The following is a 16,017-nucleotide window of genomic DNA, read 5'->3' as shown; positions in this document are numbered from 1 at the left end:
TACGCCGTGGCCCTCATTCGATCTGTTTCCGAAAAAGGCATTCTGCAAGATAAGACACAACTCCGCCGCGATGCAGTCTGTCAGCAATTCGGATCTGTGTTCGATTACAATTAATTCTGTATGTCCCCACCCCTGCCGTGGGGTCATAATTCCGGATAGTTCACCGCTAGTTGTGATGACCCCGATCTGAAGTGATAACTAGTCGTCAGGCTGGTAAATCAGTATCGCCGCTAAAATCCGATCCTTTCGGTTTTAGGATTTTTGCCTCCGTTGATAATTCGCTTGCAGCTCGTTTATTATTATTAATCCAGAATTAGATGGGCTGAGAAATCACCCAACTTACTAACTGCCGTTTCCAATTGCTCTGGAGACGATTCACTGCAACGAGCTCCCCTGCCATAGTTTCCTCACTTTCTTCCCGGTATTGTTAATTATTCGCGGCACGAAATAGATCTGAGCACGTTGAAAACCTTCTGTTTTTGTGGACAGGAGCTTCTTGATAGACGAAGGGGGCCATTGAATTGAATTATTAGTGCTTCTTGCCTGATGCAGTTGCCAGTCTGGTCAGGTGCCTTGCAAGATATCCAACAGCAATCTATTCATCGGTCATTCATGTCGAGGACAAGAACCTGAATATCATCATGGCGTGAGCCACGAGTTTTGCCAGATGATGTCTCTTATCTCAATTCTTCGTGCACACGCTTAGCTATCTCTATTTGCTAATTGAGCGCTGGGAAACGCTAGTGCCAAATCAACTTATTCCTTGTACTTTTCGCCATCATCTACTGCATACGAGGTATTCCATTACTTCATCAGGGTCTTTCCCTTGGTCACTCACAGGATATCCTACTTTGACAGTGTCATCATCATCTTGAGACCTCAGCAAAACGAAATCCCCCGCACATTCTCCGGTGACCATTTCCTCCGTCACAATGTCAATCTGCTACCTCCCCGTTAGCAACCGGTCGAGACATCCTAACCACTACTCCAAGTTTTCAACTCCGCCTTGTCCACTACCTACTGGACCGCAATTCCCCGGCTCTCCTCCCTCTCATCTGTCCCACCCCCACGGTCCCGGTAAGGCAGCTCCTTGGATAGCTGGGGATCTGCTGTGGAGCCATGTCTGTCCGGAATTACCTCCCGCGAGACGATTCAATGGAAGCTTTCTGGAGACAGAGGGTCTGACGTCAAAACGCATCTGCACCGCGAGATGCAATGACGAACAATTGGAGAGATTTCTTCATTGTTTATCTGCTTATTTACCATTATCGACCCTCCCTCATCTTTTCTTCGTCTGAACATGGATCTCACACTAAATGTAGTCTTCTATTTGGCACTTCACAGTTTATCTCCTCGATCACGGGTCAATATTGACTGACCATTCTCATCATGTGTCGATCTGCATCCGAAGGCAGTGCTGGCAAAGCTAATTCCGACAATGCGAATCCTGATGCCAATTCTAATCCCGATGGCCCTGCTACCTCCGCTGGCCCTGCTAACGAACCTGGATGTGCGTCAGGCTCGGAGAAACGGCACAGCGCGGATCGTGGACGTTCCGCTGATGGTACCGCAAGCCATGACGAGAAGCGGCGTTCCGATGGCAAGATCGTTATCACCGAGTCCGACGTCTACGACAAGCTGGGTTTTTCGTACCCTTGGTGGAAGAAATGGACCATTATCTCGGTCATCTTTTTCATCCAAGTGTCGATGAATTGGAACGCCAGTTTCTACGCCAACGTCGTTCCCTTGTTAGAAAAGCGCTTTCCGATTGACCAACAGGCCGCCCGGGTTGGGCAAATGATCTTCCTTGTTGCTTATGGAATTGGAAGCGAGCTGTGGGCGCCGTGGAGCGAGGAGATCGGACGCTGGCCCACCTTGCAGCTCAGTCTGCTGTTGGTCAACATTTGGCAGATCCCCTGTGCCGTCGCTCCAAACTTCGCAACCATTGTCGTCTGTCGGTTTTTAGGCGGCATCTCATCGGCGGGGGGATCAGTGACGCTCGGGATGGTGGCTGACATGTGGGAACCGGATGACCAGCAATTTGCAGTGGCCTTTATTGTGCTCTCTTCGGTGGCTGGATCGGCCTTCGCACCCATTGCCGGTGGTCCGGTGGGTGAATATCTGGACTGGCATTGGAACTTTTGGATCCAGCTCATCATCGGCGGTTCGGCCCAAGTGTTTCACCTCTTCGTTCCCGAAACAAGATGTAGTATCTTGGTCGACCGGGAAGCCAAGAGGAGACGCAAGAAGGGCGAAAACGTGTGGAGCGCCGGCGAACTGGAAGACAAGCATTTTTCGATGATACCGATCTTGGTGATCTGGGCCCGTCCGTTTGTGATGTTCGTGCGAGAGCCCATCGTTCTGTGGCTGTCTCTGCTCAGCGGGTTTAGCGACGCCCTGATCTTCACTTTCCTGCAGTCTTACAAGCCCGTATACAAGCAATGGGGGTTTGGATCCGTTCGAGTTGGACTGGCTTTCATTCCGTGAGCTTTCTTTTTCGTCTGGTCGATCCTTGCCAATGTTGAAACTGAGACTTCCTGGCTCTAGAATCGTCATTGGATACGGAATATCCTATGCCTCCTTCCTCCCCTGGATCCACAGACACACCAAGATCCGAAAGAGAGATCCCGGCGCGCTGCAGCCCGAGGCACGGCTATATTGGTTGTTATTTGGTGAGCTTGATAAACCAGCAGTCAGTGAATGAGGTCTAACGCACAGCAGTGGCGCCCCTCGAGACCATCGGTCTGTTTGGCTTTGCGTGGACGAGTCTGGGCCCGCCGCACGTTCACTGGATTGCGCCGATGATATTCTCATGCTGTATCGCGATTGCTAACGTAAGTAGTCTCATTGGCATGTTATTTCTTTCTCTAACGTCTCAGTACGCGATATATATGGCGACGATCGACTACATGATAGCCAGTTACGGGCCTTACTCGGCGTCGGCGACTGGCGGAAACGCCCTGGCTCGCGACTTTCTCGCCGGTATCGCTGCCATGTATTCTGTTCCGAGTGAGTCAGACCTAGTGACTGTACTTGCAAGAATTTCAATTAACTATGCGCACCAGTGTACGAACACATGGGACACAGATACCACCTGGAGTGGCCGTCCACTCTTCTAGGATGCGTGGCGATCTTCGTGACGTTGCCCATCTACATCTTCTACTGGAAGGGCCCTACTATTCGCGAGAGATCCAAGTTCGCCCAGACGCTGGCCAGCGACCGGCGGGACAAGGGAGAGTTGGAGGTTCGGTGTGGCTCGAGCCAGGCTGGCCCGGAGGTCGCATATAATCTCTCGGGACGCTCGGGACTCGCGGCAGGACGTTCAGGTTCTAATCCTGATGGTGCACAGCAGGTTTAATTTGAACTTTTAAAGTTGATATTAGTAGTCATTGTTCCACCGAAGAAATTAAACAGTCGGCAGTAAACAAGAAGCTCGCAAGATTGATAGTGGGTTATTTTGAAAGGAATAATAATAGGAATGGAACCAGCGATGTCATATCCTTCTACTCATATAACATGTTCGTAAAAATTGTGTGTACCCAACCCAAGTATAAGCCAGGCAGTCCCTCCAAAAAGCCAAAATCTTTTATTTTGTTGGTAATGAGTAATGATTACACTATAAAAGTATAAATATAGTTTGACTCATTGATTTATTCCGCTCAAACCAAACCGAATGAACGGTTTAACCTGAGTTCCAAAAAAGCTAAACTATAACATGAGTCAATAACCTTTTTCGTTAACTTCGTCCAGTTTATATATATATATATATATTTATATATTCGAACTGAACTGTTTAACCTTCGTTCAAAAAGAAAAGCTAAAGTATGACACTCAGTAGCCTTTTTCCTTCTTCACTTCATCCAGGTTTTTCTTTTTTTTTTCTTCTGTTTTTCTCCCCATTTCCTTTTTTCTTTTACTTTTCATTATGTTTTTTCTCCAAACGTCATTATGATAGATAGGTTAATTGTTAATAATGTTGTTATTACACGGGGTGTATATTGTACTGCACTGTACAGAGCTTCCTTCTGGGTCCAGATCTGGGGTTTTCAATGAGTTAACTGATACCAATCTGGGAGGAAAAGTAAACTGTAAACGAGAACGAAAGACTGGCAGATACGTAGGTCAGGTGCCTACATAGGTCACCATGACTAATGGGTTCTGACTAAGCGAGATGATCTCGTTCTGACGCAGCTCTCAACAGTCAACATTTGTATGCACAGTCTCTAGGTATCTACCTAAGTAGGTAGATAGATAGGTGCAGGTAGGTCATGACAGACAGATAGACTGTCTAGGGCAGAGGAGAACCAAGAACGAGAACGAGAATAAGGCTCTCACTCGCTCGCTCACCATAATGCCATAATGTCTGATTCTTGATGTTTCCGTCAATAAAATAAAGCCATCTCGCGATCTCATTCATGAAATGAAGCTGCAGTTCAAAGTTGACGCAGGTGGTTGTTAGTACTTTATGTTACAGCTCAATTTCATAAGTTTCTGGCATGGGCCCATTCTTTTTCCCGCAAAAAAAAAGAAAAAGGAAAAGAAAAAGAAAAAGAAAACAAGAAAAACAAAGACCTGTATATATATATTTTCATTGGACCCAGTTTATGCCAATTATATATTAGATAGAAAGAGAGAGAGAGAGAGAAGAGGGAAGGGGAAAGATAATTTTAAAATCGAGTTTTAGTTGGAAAGAAAAAGAACAGCCAAATTATTCCTTATTATTCTTATATATAGAAAATGTCCTTATAAAAGTCTCTGTATAATAACTTATTTCTTTTTTTTAGGGTAAAGTTGATCGAAAATTTCTTAAAAAAACAAATTATATCTGAACAAAAAAACTCAACGCCTTGAGATTCCCTTCATATGTAAGAAATATTTTCTTTAATAAATTTACGATTTAATTCTTTCTTTTTTACGTTCGATTGCTAAGATTTTCTTTCTTTCTTTCTTTCTCTCTTCTCTTTTCTTTTTTTTTTAAAAAAAAAAAGGTTGCTTGCTCTAATTTATATCATAGTCTATATCCTCGAAAAAAAAATCTTATAATAGGCCTATCACTATAACTATAATAATAATTTAACTAGAATAAAAGTCTATTTACATCTGAGAAATCTGCTTTTACTAATCTGATCTTTTTCTAATTGATAATAAAAATGTATTTTCCTAATGCCTTTATTACATAATTTTGCTGAGAAATAATCATTTTTTTAATTAACATATGCAGGTCCTGTTTGTTTCATGTTCATCCACTGTGATTGCCTTCTGGGTAATTAATCTATTAATTACTCGATCATTCGTAGATACATATATGTCTATAGATCCAGAAATATAGTATACTATATAATATATAATACAGATCCAACACTCGATCGAAAAAAAAAAAAAGGGAAAAAAAAAAACTGACGTTATCAAAAATCAACCGGATGTCATGTAACATGGTAATATACTTCATCAAGCTCGATCCCACAACGCCTGCAACTGTCGCACCCGGTACTCGGTCACCCAGCCAAAATCCGCCTCGATCCCCCGCAGCAAGTCGACGACGACGGGCCGCCCCTCGATGCTGTCAAAACACTGCCCGACCACGAACAGCGGCTGCACCATGTGGATCTGCACCGCGCCCTGGCCCTGTGGCCGGCCTAGCGCGACGCCAGAGATCTCCCGGCAGCAGTGGTCGACTTCCTTCGTTGTCTCGCGATACCCGAGCAGCCGGTCGCGTGGCGTGCTCTGCGCGTCCGTTGGCCGGTTCAGTAGCAGGATGATGCGCGCGAAGTTGTAGTGCAGCATTGTCGCCGCGCGCGCTGGGCTGCTGTAGAGGATTTCGGGGAACGGCAACGGGGCCGCATCCGGCCGCGACAGATCCTGCGGGTGCTCGATCCGCAGATACGGCTGGAACGTCTCTGGTAGGGAGTCGTACCATGACTGGAACTCGTATGACAGGCGCTGCCACTTGGCCGACAGACCGCTGGATTGAGGCACTGCTGCTGCTGCTGCTGCTTGCGGCAGATTCACGCCCGGTGGTGTCGGCGAATGCGTCCCCTGATGCATCTCCTTGAATTCCGCGATGAAGTTCATCAGTTTCAGCATAAGCCAGGTCAGCCCGTGGGAGATCACGTCGTCTCGGGTGAGCAGCGGCTCCCCGGCAGAATATGTCATCGAGGCGGCGTTTTCCAGACGAAGCTTCCCGTGATCGTCAATAGGGATCCCGGCCGCTCTCCACAGATCGTAATGATCGGGATCCAATCGCGTTCGTCGCCGGTTGGCATACGATGACAGATAATCGAGCCAGGCGAAATTCCAGATAGCGGCTCTAGTTGCGTGTGAAAATAGAGAAGCGCCTTGGAGGTGAGGCATCGGTGTCAATGATTCTAGAAGTGGTTTTATACCGAGTAATCGCCTGTTTAAGGTCAGAAAAAGCCAGCTTCACAGACAATCTGACCGGTTGGACTCACGATTCCCATTCTGGACCAGGCGTATCGAGCAGATCGTAGATGGTCAGGATCACCGAAGCGGTCAATATATCGTCCGTGTTCCCCGATACTGACGCAGTTGGAGCCACTTCCGGCGAGCGCATGTCCTCTAAACTACCCGTGTCAAGACCCAAATCCTGACACATGATCTGAATAGGCGACCCAACGGCATCCATGTTGTGTGAGCCGTCCAGGTTCCTCGCAACAGCCTGTCTCAGTAAAGATAACGCTTGATGATAGTAGTTGCTGGCTTTGAAGAACCAATCAACCCGCGCCATATTCGGGTACACTTCGGTGGTTGCCGGGCTGGTGAACATGGAGTTTATCAAGGGTTTGACCCCCTTGAGCCGTGCCAGGTGCTTGGAAGCTACTGCTGCAGCAGCATACCTTATGAACGGCGTTTTGGACGCCTTCATCGGAGCATATACCGCAAAGAACCTCCCTGAGTCAAAGAGATCCAGCCTAGAACATGTAAGGATCCAGAAGATAACAATGAGGAGTCAGTCAACCTACCAAGGGGCAATGAATTCGGAAAAATGCCTGATCAGGAAGGCTATCTCCCGCTCACTGTTCATCATCAATTCAGAAAAGTAATCTGCAGCTTCCTTCTGCCCGTTCCTTTGGTCCAGCACTCCACTGGACGCAAGAGGCGTCGAGTAGGGTCCTTGATCGAGAATTGACGCCAGACTAAAGTCTAGTGGAACATTGAACGTGCTGTCGTAGAGTGTCGACGCGGGGCCATTAAAGTCAGCTGCATTCTGCACGTCATTTGAGATTGAATTCGTAAGGAGACCTCCTTCTTGTGCCTGCTGACTCCTGTTAGGAGAGATGTTGGGTGGAGGCAGTTCCAGTCCCGTCGGATATGACACTGGCTGAAATGCAGCATGATTCGACCCGGTCTCGTTGCTGCTGATCTCCCTGGACTGGTTCTCCAGAAGATTATTTTTCAACGAAACTTGCAGGTCATGTCCAGCACTTGGGGTTGGAGATCCAGTAACCAACGGGTTCAGACCTGTATCTGGCTTTGAGTCCGGCTTGGGACTCGATACACGATCCAGAACGCCCTGATTCTCAGGCAGACTGGACGGCTGAGATCTCGGCGCACTCCTCTGGTAAGGGCCATATCGACGCCTTACGGTCGCACCTTCGTCGATGAACTTCCGGGTCTGGGGATAACCCGGACATTCTATGCCGGCTGTGGCGCAACGCTGGCAGCCAGGGCGCGTCTCATCACACTAACCATTTCAATCATCAACTGACTCCTGATGCAGACAGATCGGGCTGCCAAGACCTACCTTGAGATGGCGTTGCTTACATCGTTCGCAGGCTCTGTTGGACGGTACTCCGGGCATGGTACGCTAGCTCGTTACGTTGATGCGAAGAAAGACAGCGTTTCTTGCAATCGACCAGGTTTTCTAGAAATCAAATCACTCGTCGAGGTCGTCGATGTCATCGCACAATCAGCGTGTGCTCTGGGCCCCACTTTCAGCACCAGCGAGAAATCGCGCAGATGAAGCACGGCGACTGCAGATCCTGGCTCCTGAGAAATGCACAGGATGGCGATGCAGACATCACGCTACTCTCGCGCCGCTCGCTTCTGACGAAAGATCGCCCGTCGTGAATTTGACGCTGCCATCATCGCCTTCAGCACGTCCAGACGGAGGCGCGCTGACTAAGCAGGCCACGCAGCCAATGCCGGGCAAAAGTCGGCATTCGGGAAGCTGGAAGTTCGGGCTTGGCGCCAGTTATCGGCGCTGATCAGGCCCACCCGGTGGGACACGCCTGAAAAAGCAAAGGGAGTTAACTATACCATTGCAGCTGTCCTTGATACTCCCTGCCATCACACCATGCTCCGTCCCTCCCTGTTTGGCTCCGCCTCTCCGCCAGGGCGAGGACGTCCTGGAGGGAACACATGTATCCAAGATGGAGGGTCCCAGACTAGTTCCATCTCGTCCCTGGCAGACCACAGTCAGAATCTCATCCATCAGGAATGGATCAGTGAGTTACCTCGGTTGAGTCGTCTGGTCGACGCTGTGCTGATGTTCTATAGAAGCGGGAAAACCGCATAATTTCATTTGCTCGACATGTCGAAAGCCCGGCAATCTGATCTACTGCACGACATGTTGCAGGTCCTATCACCTGCCGTGTCTGTCAGCACCACCAGTGCCGGAGGAACTGGCCAACTGGTCGTGTCCTGCTTGCAGGGAAAGGCAGGATGTGATGGCAGCTGTCACGAATGCGCCCTTTGACTCTGCGTCTCCCATGGCCACCAGGAGTAACACTCCTGGCTCAGGGAGTGTGACGGCAAAGTCTTCGCCGCAGATGCACTATCAGCCCAGTATATCTGCTCATTCAACCGCCTTGTCTCACGGCGCGGACGACTCCTTCGAACGGGAACGAAAGTTCCTTATCGAGTATGGGGATTTCCCGCCCCATCAAGAGTTCAAGCGCGACCTACTCGTTCAGCTGCGCAGACTGATCCAGGGCGTCGAGTTGCACGCCCCGACGCGGAGGGAACTCGACGCGCTGCGGAGCGAGAATGCCCGACTGAGGAAAGAGAACGCTCAGCTGAAAGCGAGTGTCAAATCGCGATGGATGCATCATGGATCCCTCTACGGCGTGCGACGAAGTCCGTCGGCGTCTCGCGCGGATACGTCGCTGGATTCGATCGAGGCCCTCAAACCGCCAGATGTGTCGGAAAAGTCATGGGACCGGATCATCACTGATGCCTTTTGATGAAGTCGAATCTTAAACCTTTTCCAACTCTGTCAGTCGCCCTGTCGACATGACGTCACGTGTGGCCACTATCCGCTATTTTTCTAATGATACCCACGAACGATGAAGTTTTCTTTTTCTGTTCTCTTGTTCTTTTTCTTTTCTTTTCTTTTTCTTTTTCTTTTTCTTTTTTCTTTTTTTTTGGGAATGAAATGATTGATATACATACGACGCATGATTTTCCGGCACTTTTCTACGAAATTGAGCTTTGAGTCTTGGAGTCAGTCTTTCTGGTTAATGCAGGAGGTAGTTGGTGATAAACGGGAGTTGGAGCATGTGACCTTTCCAGGAGTTTGAAGAGGAGCCAACAACCTACCATTCAATGGAATGGCGACGGAATAATTCATTAGATCGCGGGGCATATTTTCACATGCTTGGTTTTTCTCCCTTTTTTTTTCTCTCTCTCTCTTGAGGGTCTGCTGAATTATTGTTACTCTTTGTTTTCTGGAGTTCTAAATGCGGGAATTATTGAGGGATAGACTGCACTGCTTTTAAATATTTGTCCTTACGGAGTGTTTTCGATCTAAAACTTTAGCTTGTTGATTGGCTTTGGAACAGGTCATCTTTCTAGACCTGTATTAATATTACTGGCGTCAAGGTACCTAAATTAATTGATTTAGACAGCGGTCCATGCACAAGGTTCCGGCTAAATTAATATGTTGATCAGTGCCTTCTTCAGTTAAAAAAAAAAGAATCGTATCTGATTGTTCCTTAGGATCTGAGCGTATAATCTGCCTAGGTACTAGGTACCTATATCTGCTGATTGTGATGTCTTGGCGTTGAATTGTTGAAGGTTAGTAGAAGTTCGTATAAATCATTAATTGGTTGAAAGATACTTCTCTGTCTCTCCCCCCAACCCTAGAAGCTGGTGCAGTGTGAGGTGGAGACTGGAAAAGTTCGGCTACTCCGTACGGAGTACAGCCCCATCGGAGACGGGGCAAAGTGCGGGGAAGGTAACAAGGCGAGGTAGGATGTGGAGACACAGGAAGACTAGCCTGTTGTCATTGTCATCGACGCCTTCCACATTGATTGTCTGTGCTTGATGCTTAATGCTAAAGCTAATGCTATGCTTTTGCCTGATTTAAGGTTATTCCGTCGGCCTGAATGTCGGAGGAATTTCTGCTCTTCCCATTCGACCAGTTGGACTCCAGGCTGGAAGCTGTCCCGATCGGGAAATCCCCTTGCACATCATCTCCTTCCTTCCTTCTTTCCTTTCATGGGCAAGAATTCAGTTTTGCCAACACGGAAGGAACTGGATGAAAAGAAGGAAGGTACGATCACACTGCCCTGGCTTGGCTGGATAGTAAATAAAGCCATTGATTCACTGACTGGAGAATTTTCTGATTATGAGATAGAATAATATCGGCTTGATCTGACCGAAGATCTTTCCGATCAGGTCATAGCACCGTTGGATACTAATCCTAGTCCAGGTAAATTTAGTAAACGGAATGTGCCCCAATTTTTCCAGTAATCGTATGCTCAGCCCTGGAATGTTTACTCCACACGTGGGCCGTGCCGTACGAGGTAGATCCTCGCGTCTCTCCACAGTCAAGTAACAATAGGGAATGATCGCGTTATAAAAAGCCATTCCTGCCCTGGCGTGTCATCCTGGATTGCGGCACTGCAGGCCTCGATGCTGGGGTCCTTGTCAACTTCATCCTTCGTATAGTCTGACCCGTTGTTGTCCAGTCCAGCAACGTTCCGCCATGAAGTCTCTCTGGCCCAGGGCGCTCGTCGGAGCGTCCTTTGCATTCCTCCTGACGGGCACTGCCAGCCAGTCCGTGAACAAGACTTCCAGCGTGTTGGATTATGTTGATCCCCTTATCGGAACGGCCAACGGAGGTCCGTCTGTAGCTCCATCGCTTCTGTAGATAGCTGTGCTGAAACCGATTAGGGCATGTCTTTGCCGGCGCTTCTCTGCCTTTTGGTAAGGATAGATGATAGACGGGAGATAAGACATACTGCTCACAGCTCAGGCATGGCCAAGGCGGTTGCAGACTCGGATGTCGACAACCAGGGCGGATTCGCGACCGACTCCAACCTGATCACGGGATTCTCCCACATGCACGACTCGGGAACGGGGGGTGTAAGTTGATGAATTCCTTAATCCAGTCTCTGCGACATGGATGGATTCGAGCTCACCACTTGCAGGGCGCTTCTTTGGGAAACTTCCCCCTATTCCCCCAGACCAGCTGTCCTCAGGATGATATCAACCAGTGCACCTTCCGATACCAAGACAGGGGCGTCGCATGGCTGAACGACTCCGTCATTGCGCGTCCAGGATACTTCAGCATTACGCTGGAAAACTCCATCCGGGCGGAGATGACCGTGTCGAACCACACTGCCCTGTATCGCTTCACCTTCCCCGGCAACAGCGCTGCATCGAACGACACCATCAGCCCGCTGATTTTCGCCGATCTGATCGATCTGCCGCAATCTCGGTCGAATGGAACCGCCTCTGTGGACCCCTCGACGGGTCGTCTTTATGGCAGCGGTACCTTCAACCCCAGTTTCGGTATTGGCACGTACGACTTGCATTTCTGTGCCGATTTCCAGGGCGCCAAGGTCCGTGATACCGGCGTGTTCGTCAACAACCGTGCTGGAACCACGCCAAAGACCGTCTTGATGGTCAACGACGGCGTCGACAACGACGAGTCCTACTCCGCCGGTGCTTTCACCCGATTCTACGCCCCCGCCAACAACACGATCCTTGCACGGGTCGGAGTCAGCTTCATCAGCGTCGACCAAGCCTGTGCCAACGCACAGAATGAGATTCCAACCTTTGACTTTGCCCAGACCCTGGCAGCGGCTGAGGATGCGTGGACGCAGAAGCTGAACGTGATCAGTCTCGACGCCACTGGGGTGTCGGACGATTTCCAGACGATCTTCTGGAGCGCTGTCTACCGGGCGATGCTGAGCCCGCAAGACTATACGGGGGAGAATCCCCTATGGAACAGCACGGAGCCGTACTACGACAGCTACTACTGGTAAGATTGTGGCCAAGAATGAACTGTCAGCTGGCTACTAACGTTGTCTTCAGTATCTGGGACTCATACCGCAGCATTCATCCTCTGCTAACCCTGTTGGACCCTGTGTCGCAATCGCGCATGGTCCGTAGCTTGGTCGACATTTACCGTCACGAGGGCTACCTTCCCGACTGCCGCATGTCGCTGTGCAAGGGATACACGCAGGGAGGCTCGAATGCGGATGTTGTCATCGCCGATGCATACGTCAAGAATATCACCGACGTCGACTGGGCCACGGCGTACGAAGCAGTCGTCAAAGACGCCGAAGTCGAACCCCTGAACTGGGCGGTCGAGGGTCGTGGCGGCCTGAGCAGCTGGAAGAGTCTGGGATACATCCCGACGGACGACTTCGATCCGTACGGAGTCGGACCGCTGACGCGCAGTATCTCGCGCACGGTTGAATACGCCTACAACGACTTTTGTATCGCTGAGATGGCCAAGGGACTGGGGCATGCGGACGACTACCAGAAGTATATCCAGCGCGCGACCAACTGGCGCAACATGTTCAAGGCGGACCAGACGTCGTTCAACTTCACGGGCTTCCTGCAGCCGCGCTATCTGAACGGGACCTGGGGGTTCCAGGACCCGATTTTCTGCAGTCCGCTGATGAGCTTTACGTCGTGCTATCTCAATCCGGCGGGGCATGAGACGTATGAAGGAAGTGCTTGGTTGTACACGTTGTAAGCCTCCCCCTGCTTACTCTTCTCTTTGACCGGATGATAAGCAACTAATCTAATGCTTCACCCAGCTACGTCCCGCAAGACATGGCGTCCCTGGTGACCGCTCTCGGTGGTCGAGAAGAGTTCACAAACCGCCTGACTTACTTCCACGATTCAGGCCTTCTCTACGTCGGAGACGAGCAAGCCTTCCTGCCAGTCTTCCAGTTCCACTACGCGGGTCATCCCGGGCTCTCAGCCAAGCAGGTCCACGCCTACATTCCCTCGCAGTTCAACACCTCGACGAACGGCATCGCCGGCAACGACGACAGCGGCGCCATGGGTTCGTTCACAGCCCTCAGCATGATGGGCATCTGGCCCATCCACGGCCAGAGCGTCTACCTGATCACGCCGCCCTTCTTCAAGGAGGTCAGCATCCGCCACGGCATCACAGGGAAAGTGGCCACCATCCGCAACCTCAACTTCGACCCAACCTACCAGAACATCTACATCCAGAACGCGACGCGGGACGGCAAGCCCTGGACCCAGAACTGGATCGGCCATGACTTTTTCCTCCAGGGCGGCGTGCTGGAGCTGACGCTGGGCAGCGAGGAGAGTGCATGGGGGACGGCGGTCGAGGATTTGCCGCCGAGTTTGTCGAGTTATCAGTTTTAGGATGCATCAGCTCTAACATCCTGTCAGCTTTGGCATGTCACGTAAATCTGTATCTATCTGATGGGCAATGAGCCAGGTATCATATCATCACTCCGACGAAAACCAAATATTTATTTACTTATGTACATACATATATTCTCGCCAATCTCTCTCCCGCCGCAATCAACGGCATTTGTCTGTGGTATTCCCTCTCGCGCGTGGCGTATTGAGCGGCGTATGTCCTGATCGAGTCGGAACGGTTGAGCTACCTCCGTTCGGTGGCGTGGTGATCTGGGAATGCGAGCTGTATCACTGCGCTGGTGTGGGCGGGGTGGGTTTTGTAGGCGTCAGCAGAAAGAGAGGAAGTACTCAGTCATGGCACTCTTTTTTTGGGCTGAGTGGGAAAGTCTCTGACAGTAGGTAGGTAGGTAGGGAAGCGTGAGGTAGGAAGGTGGTTTGGTGGTTCAGTATGTATGTACTGTACATACATACATAGAATGAAACTTCTCTGCAGTTTATTTCTCGATGTGGTTAATCGACCCGTCTGATCGAACCTCAAAATGAACCCTTATCTATCTGGATAAACTAAGTAATGAAATAACTATAATTGTAGATAATAGCCAATAAACGAGATTGGGATGCCTACCAGCGCTACCGCAAACACCCAGATCACTTCAACAATCCTTTTGATGGAGAAGATCTCAAAACAGCAAAGGAGCTTTATAATTGGACCGTGAGAGGTACAAACGAAGCGAAGCTCAGAGAGTGGTTGAGTGGCATCGAAAAAGAAGAACGACAGGAGAAGGAACAACGCCTCCAGGAACAACGCGACCGACTTGCCAGAGCACTTTCCAAGCCCTTTGACCTGCAGGGTCTTGAAAAGATAGCAAAGCCACAAAGCACCCTCAATATGACACGGCTGATAGCGACAGGGCGACGAAGAGAAGGGAAGTGACGTGTCAAATAGAGGCTCAGGAGGACGTCGTCCAGGACGGACTGTCGGCAGACTTCTCCGAGAAAACCGCCGCAACGTCGACAGAAAAAGAAATCATCATCACAGAAAAAGAAACTGATTCCCCGGAGCATCCAGCCACTGATCAGCTCGATGATGATGATGCGTTGGGACATTCAGACGCTACGGTTCCAACAAGCCCGATCGAGTTCACCGCGTTCATGGCGCGTGCCGGGTATATCCAAAGCAACAACAAGCAACGCATTAAGCACAAATGACGGCTTAGATCCAAGAATTCAGGCCGATTCCGCCAGTGGCTAGCACAGCAGATGGCTGAGCAGGAAGCCAGCAGGCTTTCCAGAGAAAGTCGCAATAGCAACAATAAAGGCAATGGCAAGGACGGAGATGAGGTCAAGAAGGAAGAGATGCTAGACGTTAAACAGGAGGATTCAGTCATAGCAGAACCAGACGGAATTGAGGCCAAGAAGGAAGAGACGCTAGACGTCAAAGAGGAGACAATCACAGCAGATGGCACCGCGGTGGACCAACACTATGATAGATAGATAGATAGATAGATCGCCTTCGCTGTCTCCATGGCATGACATGACCAAGGATGTCATAATGGCTGCAGTGCAACGCAACCTATGATCGTAGACTATGATGGATCTCTCCTCGGATTCTGCATACTTGCATATCTACACGAACAAGACCACTATGCAGGCCCGGACGTGGTAAATGCAGAGACTACATGCTCCTTTTTTTTCTTTTTTTTTAATAATTTCCCGAATTGAAATAGTATAACTGCTTGAATTTTATTTATGAGATTTCAAGTACCAGAAAAAATGGCCTGAATTATTATGGCGTTGACGGGTTGACGGGCACTTGCGAATTTCATTGCATTGCATTGCATTTAAGCATTCATTGCATTCATTTCATGGCACGCAGCTCGTCTCGTCAATTTTCTGACTTAGGCAGGCAGTAGTTAGTTTGTTTGTTGCTAAGGTTGTGTTTTTTTTTTCCTCCTCCTACATTTGACAATGACATTGACATTGATTTGATTTGGTTTGATTTGGGAACATTAATTACCACGGATTGTGGGTTGGCCATGCATATTCATTCACATATCCTCATATACTCACTTGAGTCAAGACTGATCATTCAGATTTATTTATGCTGATGCTGACGAAGGGGGGGAGGGGGTATATGGTAACGGGTTAATTAACAGAAATAAGCACCAAATAAGCACCAAGGTGGGGAAGGCAAAAAAAGAAAAAAAAAAAGACCGTTGTTCGTTCATTTATCCTATCTTAGTGTTTTGTTTTGTTTTGTTTTGTTCGAAATGAAATGAAAGGTGAAGGAAGGAAAGAAAGAAAGAAGGGAAAAAAAATTGCTTTAGTAAAATATATGTGTGCGTAGACAGGTGTATGTATGTATGTATGTACATTATATACTATGTACAGATTGGGGGGGAAAAAAGAAGGAAAGGC

At 49.1% G+C, this 16,017-nt stretch overlaps 5 protein-coding genes across 5 annotated transcripts; 4 read left to right on the top strand and 1 right to left on the bottom strand.

The window, feature by feature from the left end:
- Positions 1–1,389: 1,389 nt before the first annotated feature.
- On the top strand, positions 1,390–3,358 carry VTN77DRAFT_4767 (uncharacterized protein; the record flags this gene model as incomplete). Its single annotated transcript, XM_069420862.1, has 5 exons — positions 1,390–2,483; positions 2,548–2,672; positions 2,722–2,834; positions 2,880–3,009; positions 3,066–3,358. 5 exons carry the CDS (start codon positions 1,390–1,392, stop codon positions 3,356–3,358), a joined length of 1,755 nt encoding a protein of 584 aa, XP_069277530.1.
- Positions 3,359–5,448: 2,090 nt separating this feature from the next.
- VTN77DRAFT_4766 (uncharacterized protein) lies at positions 5,449–7,819 on the bottom strand (the record flags this gene model as incomplete). Its single annotated transcript, XM_069420861.1, has 4 exons — positions 5,449–6,394; positions 6,450–6,929; positions 6,981–7,702; positions 7,763–7,819. 4 exons carry the CDS (start codon positions 7,817–7,819, stop codon positions 5,449–5,451), a joined length of 2,205 nt encoding a protein of 734 aa, XP_069277529.1.
- A 495-nt stretch (positions 7,820–8,314) lies between these two features.
- On the top strand, positions 8,315–9,203 carry VTN77DRAFT_4765 (uncharacterized protein; the record flags this gene model as incomplete). Its single annotated transcript, XM_069420860.1, has 2 exons — positions 8,315–8,465; positions 8,518–9,203. 2 exons carry the CDS (start codon positions 8,315–8,317, stop codon positions 9,201–9,203), a joined length of 837 nt encoding a protein of 278 aa, XP_069277528.1.
- A 1,529-nt stretch (positions 9,204–10,732) lies between these two features.
- On the top strand, positions 10,733–13,599 carry VTN77DRAFT_4764 (uncharacterized protein; the record flags this gene model as incomplete). Its single annotated transcript, XM_069420859.1, has 7 exons — positions 10,733–10,766; positions 10,932–11,084; positions 11,137–11,169; positions 11,219–11,328; positions 11,394–12,229; positions 12,283–12,948; positions 13,017–13,599. The coding sequence occupies 7 exons, from the start codon at positions 10,733–10,735 to the stop codon at positions 13,597–13,599; spliced, it is 2,415 nt and encodes an 804-aa protein (XP_069277527.1).
- Positions 13,600–14,216: 617 nt separating this feature from the next.
- VTN77DRAFT_4763 (uncharacterized protein) lies at positions 14,217–15,093 on the top strand (the record flags this gene model as incomplete). Its single annotated transcript, XM_069420858.1, has 3 exons — positions 14,217–14,311; positions 14,511–14,765; positions 14,817–15,093. The coding sequence occupies 3 exons, from the start codon at positions 14,217–14,219 to the stop codon at positions 15,091–15,093; spliced, it is 627 nt and encodes a 208-aa protein (XP_069277526.1).
- Positions 15,094–16,017: the final 924 nt, after the last annotated feature.

Source organism: Rasamsonia byssochlamydoides, assembly GCF_041956645.1.
Source record: "Rasamsonia byssochlamydoides strain NRRL 3658 unplaced genomic scaffold VTN77scaffold_33, whole genome shotgun sequence".
Classification (NCBI taxonomy): domain Eukaryota; kingdom Fungi; phylum Ascomycota; class Eurotiomycetes; order Eurotiales; family Trichocomaceae; genus Rasamsonia; species Rasamsonia byssochlamydoides.
The sequence above is the reverse complement of the archived record's forward strand: the minus strand, read 5'-3'. Positions and strand labels throughout refer to the sequence as shown.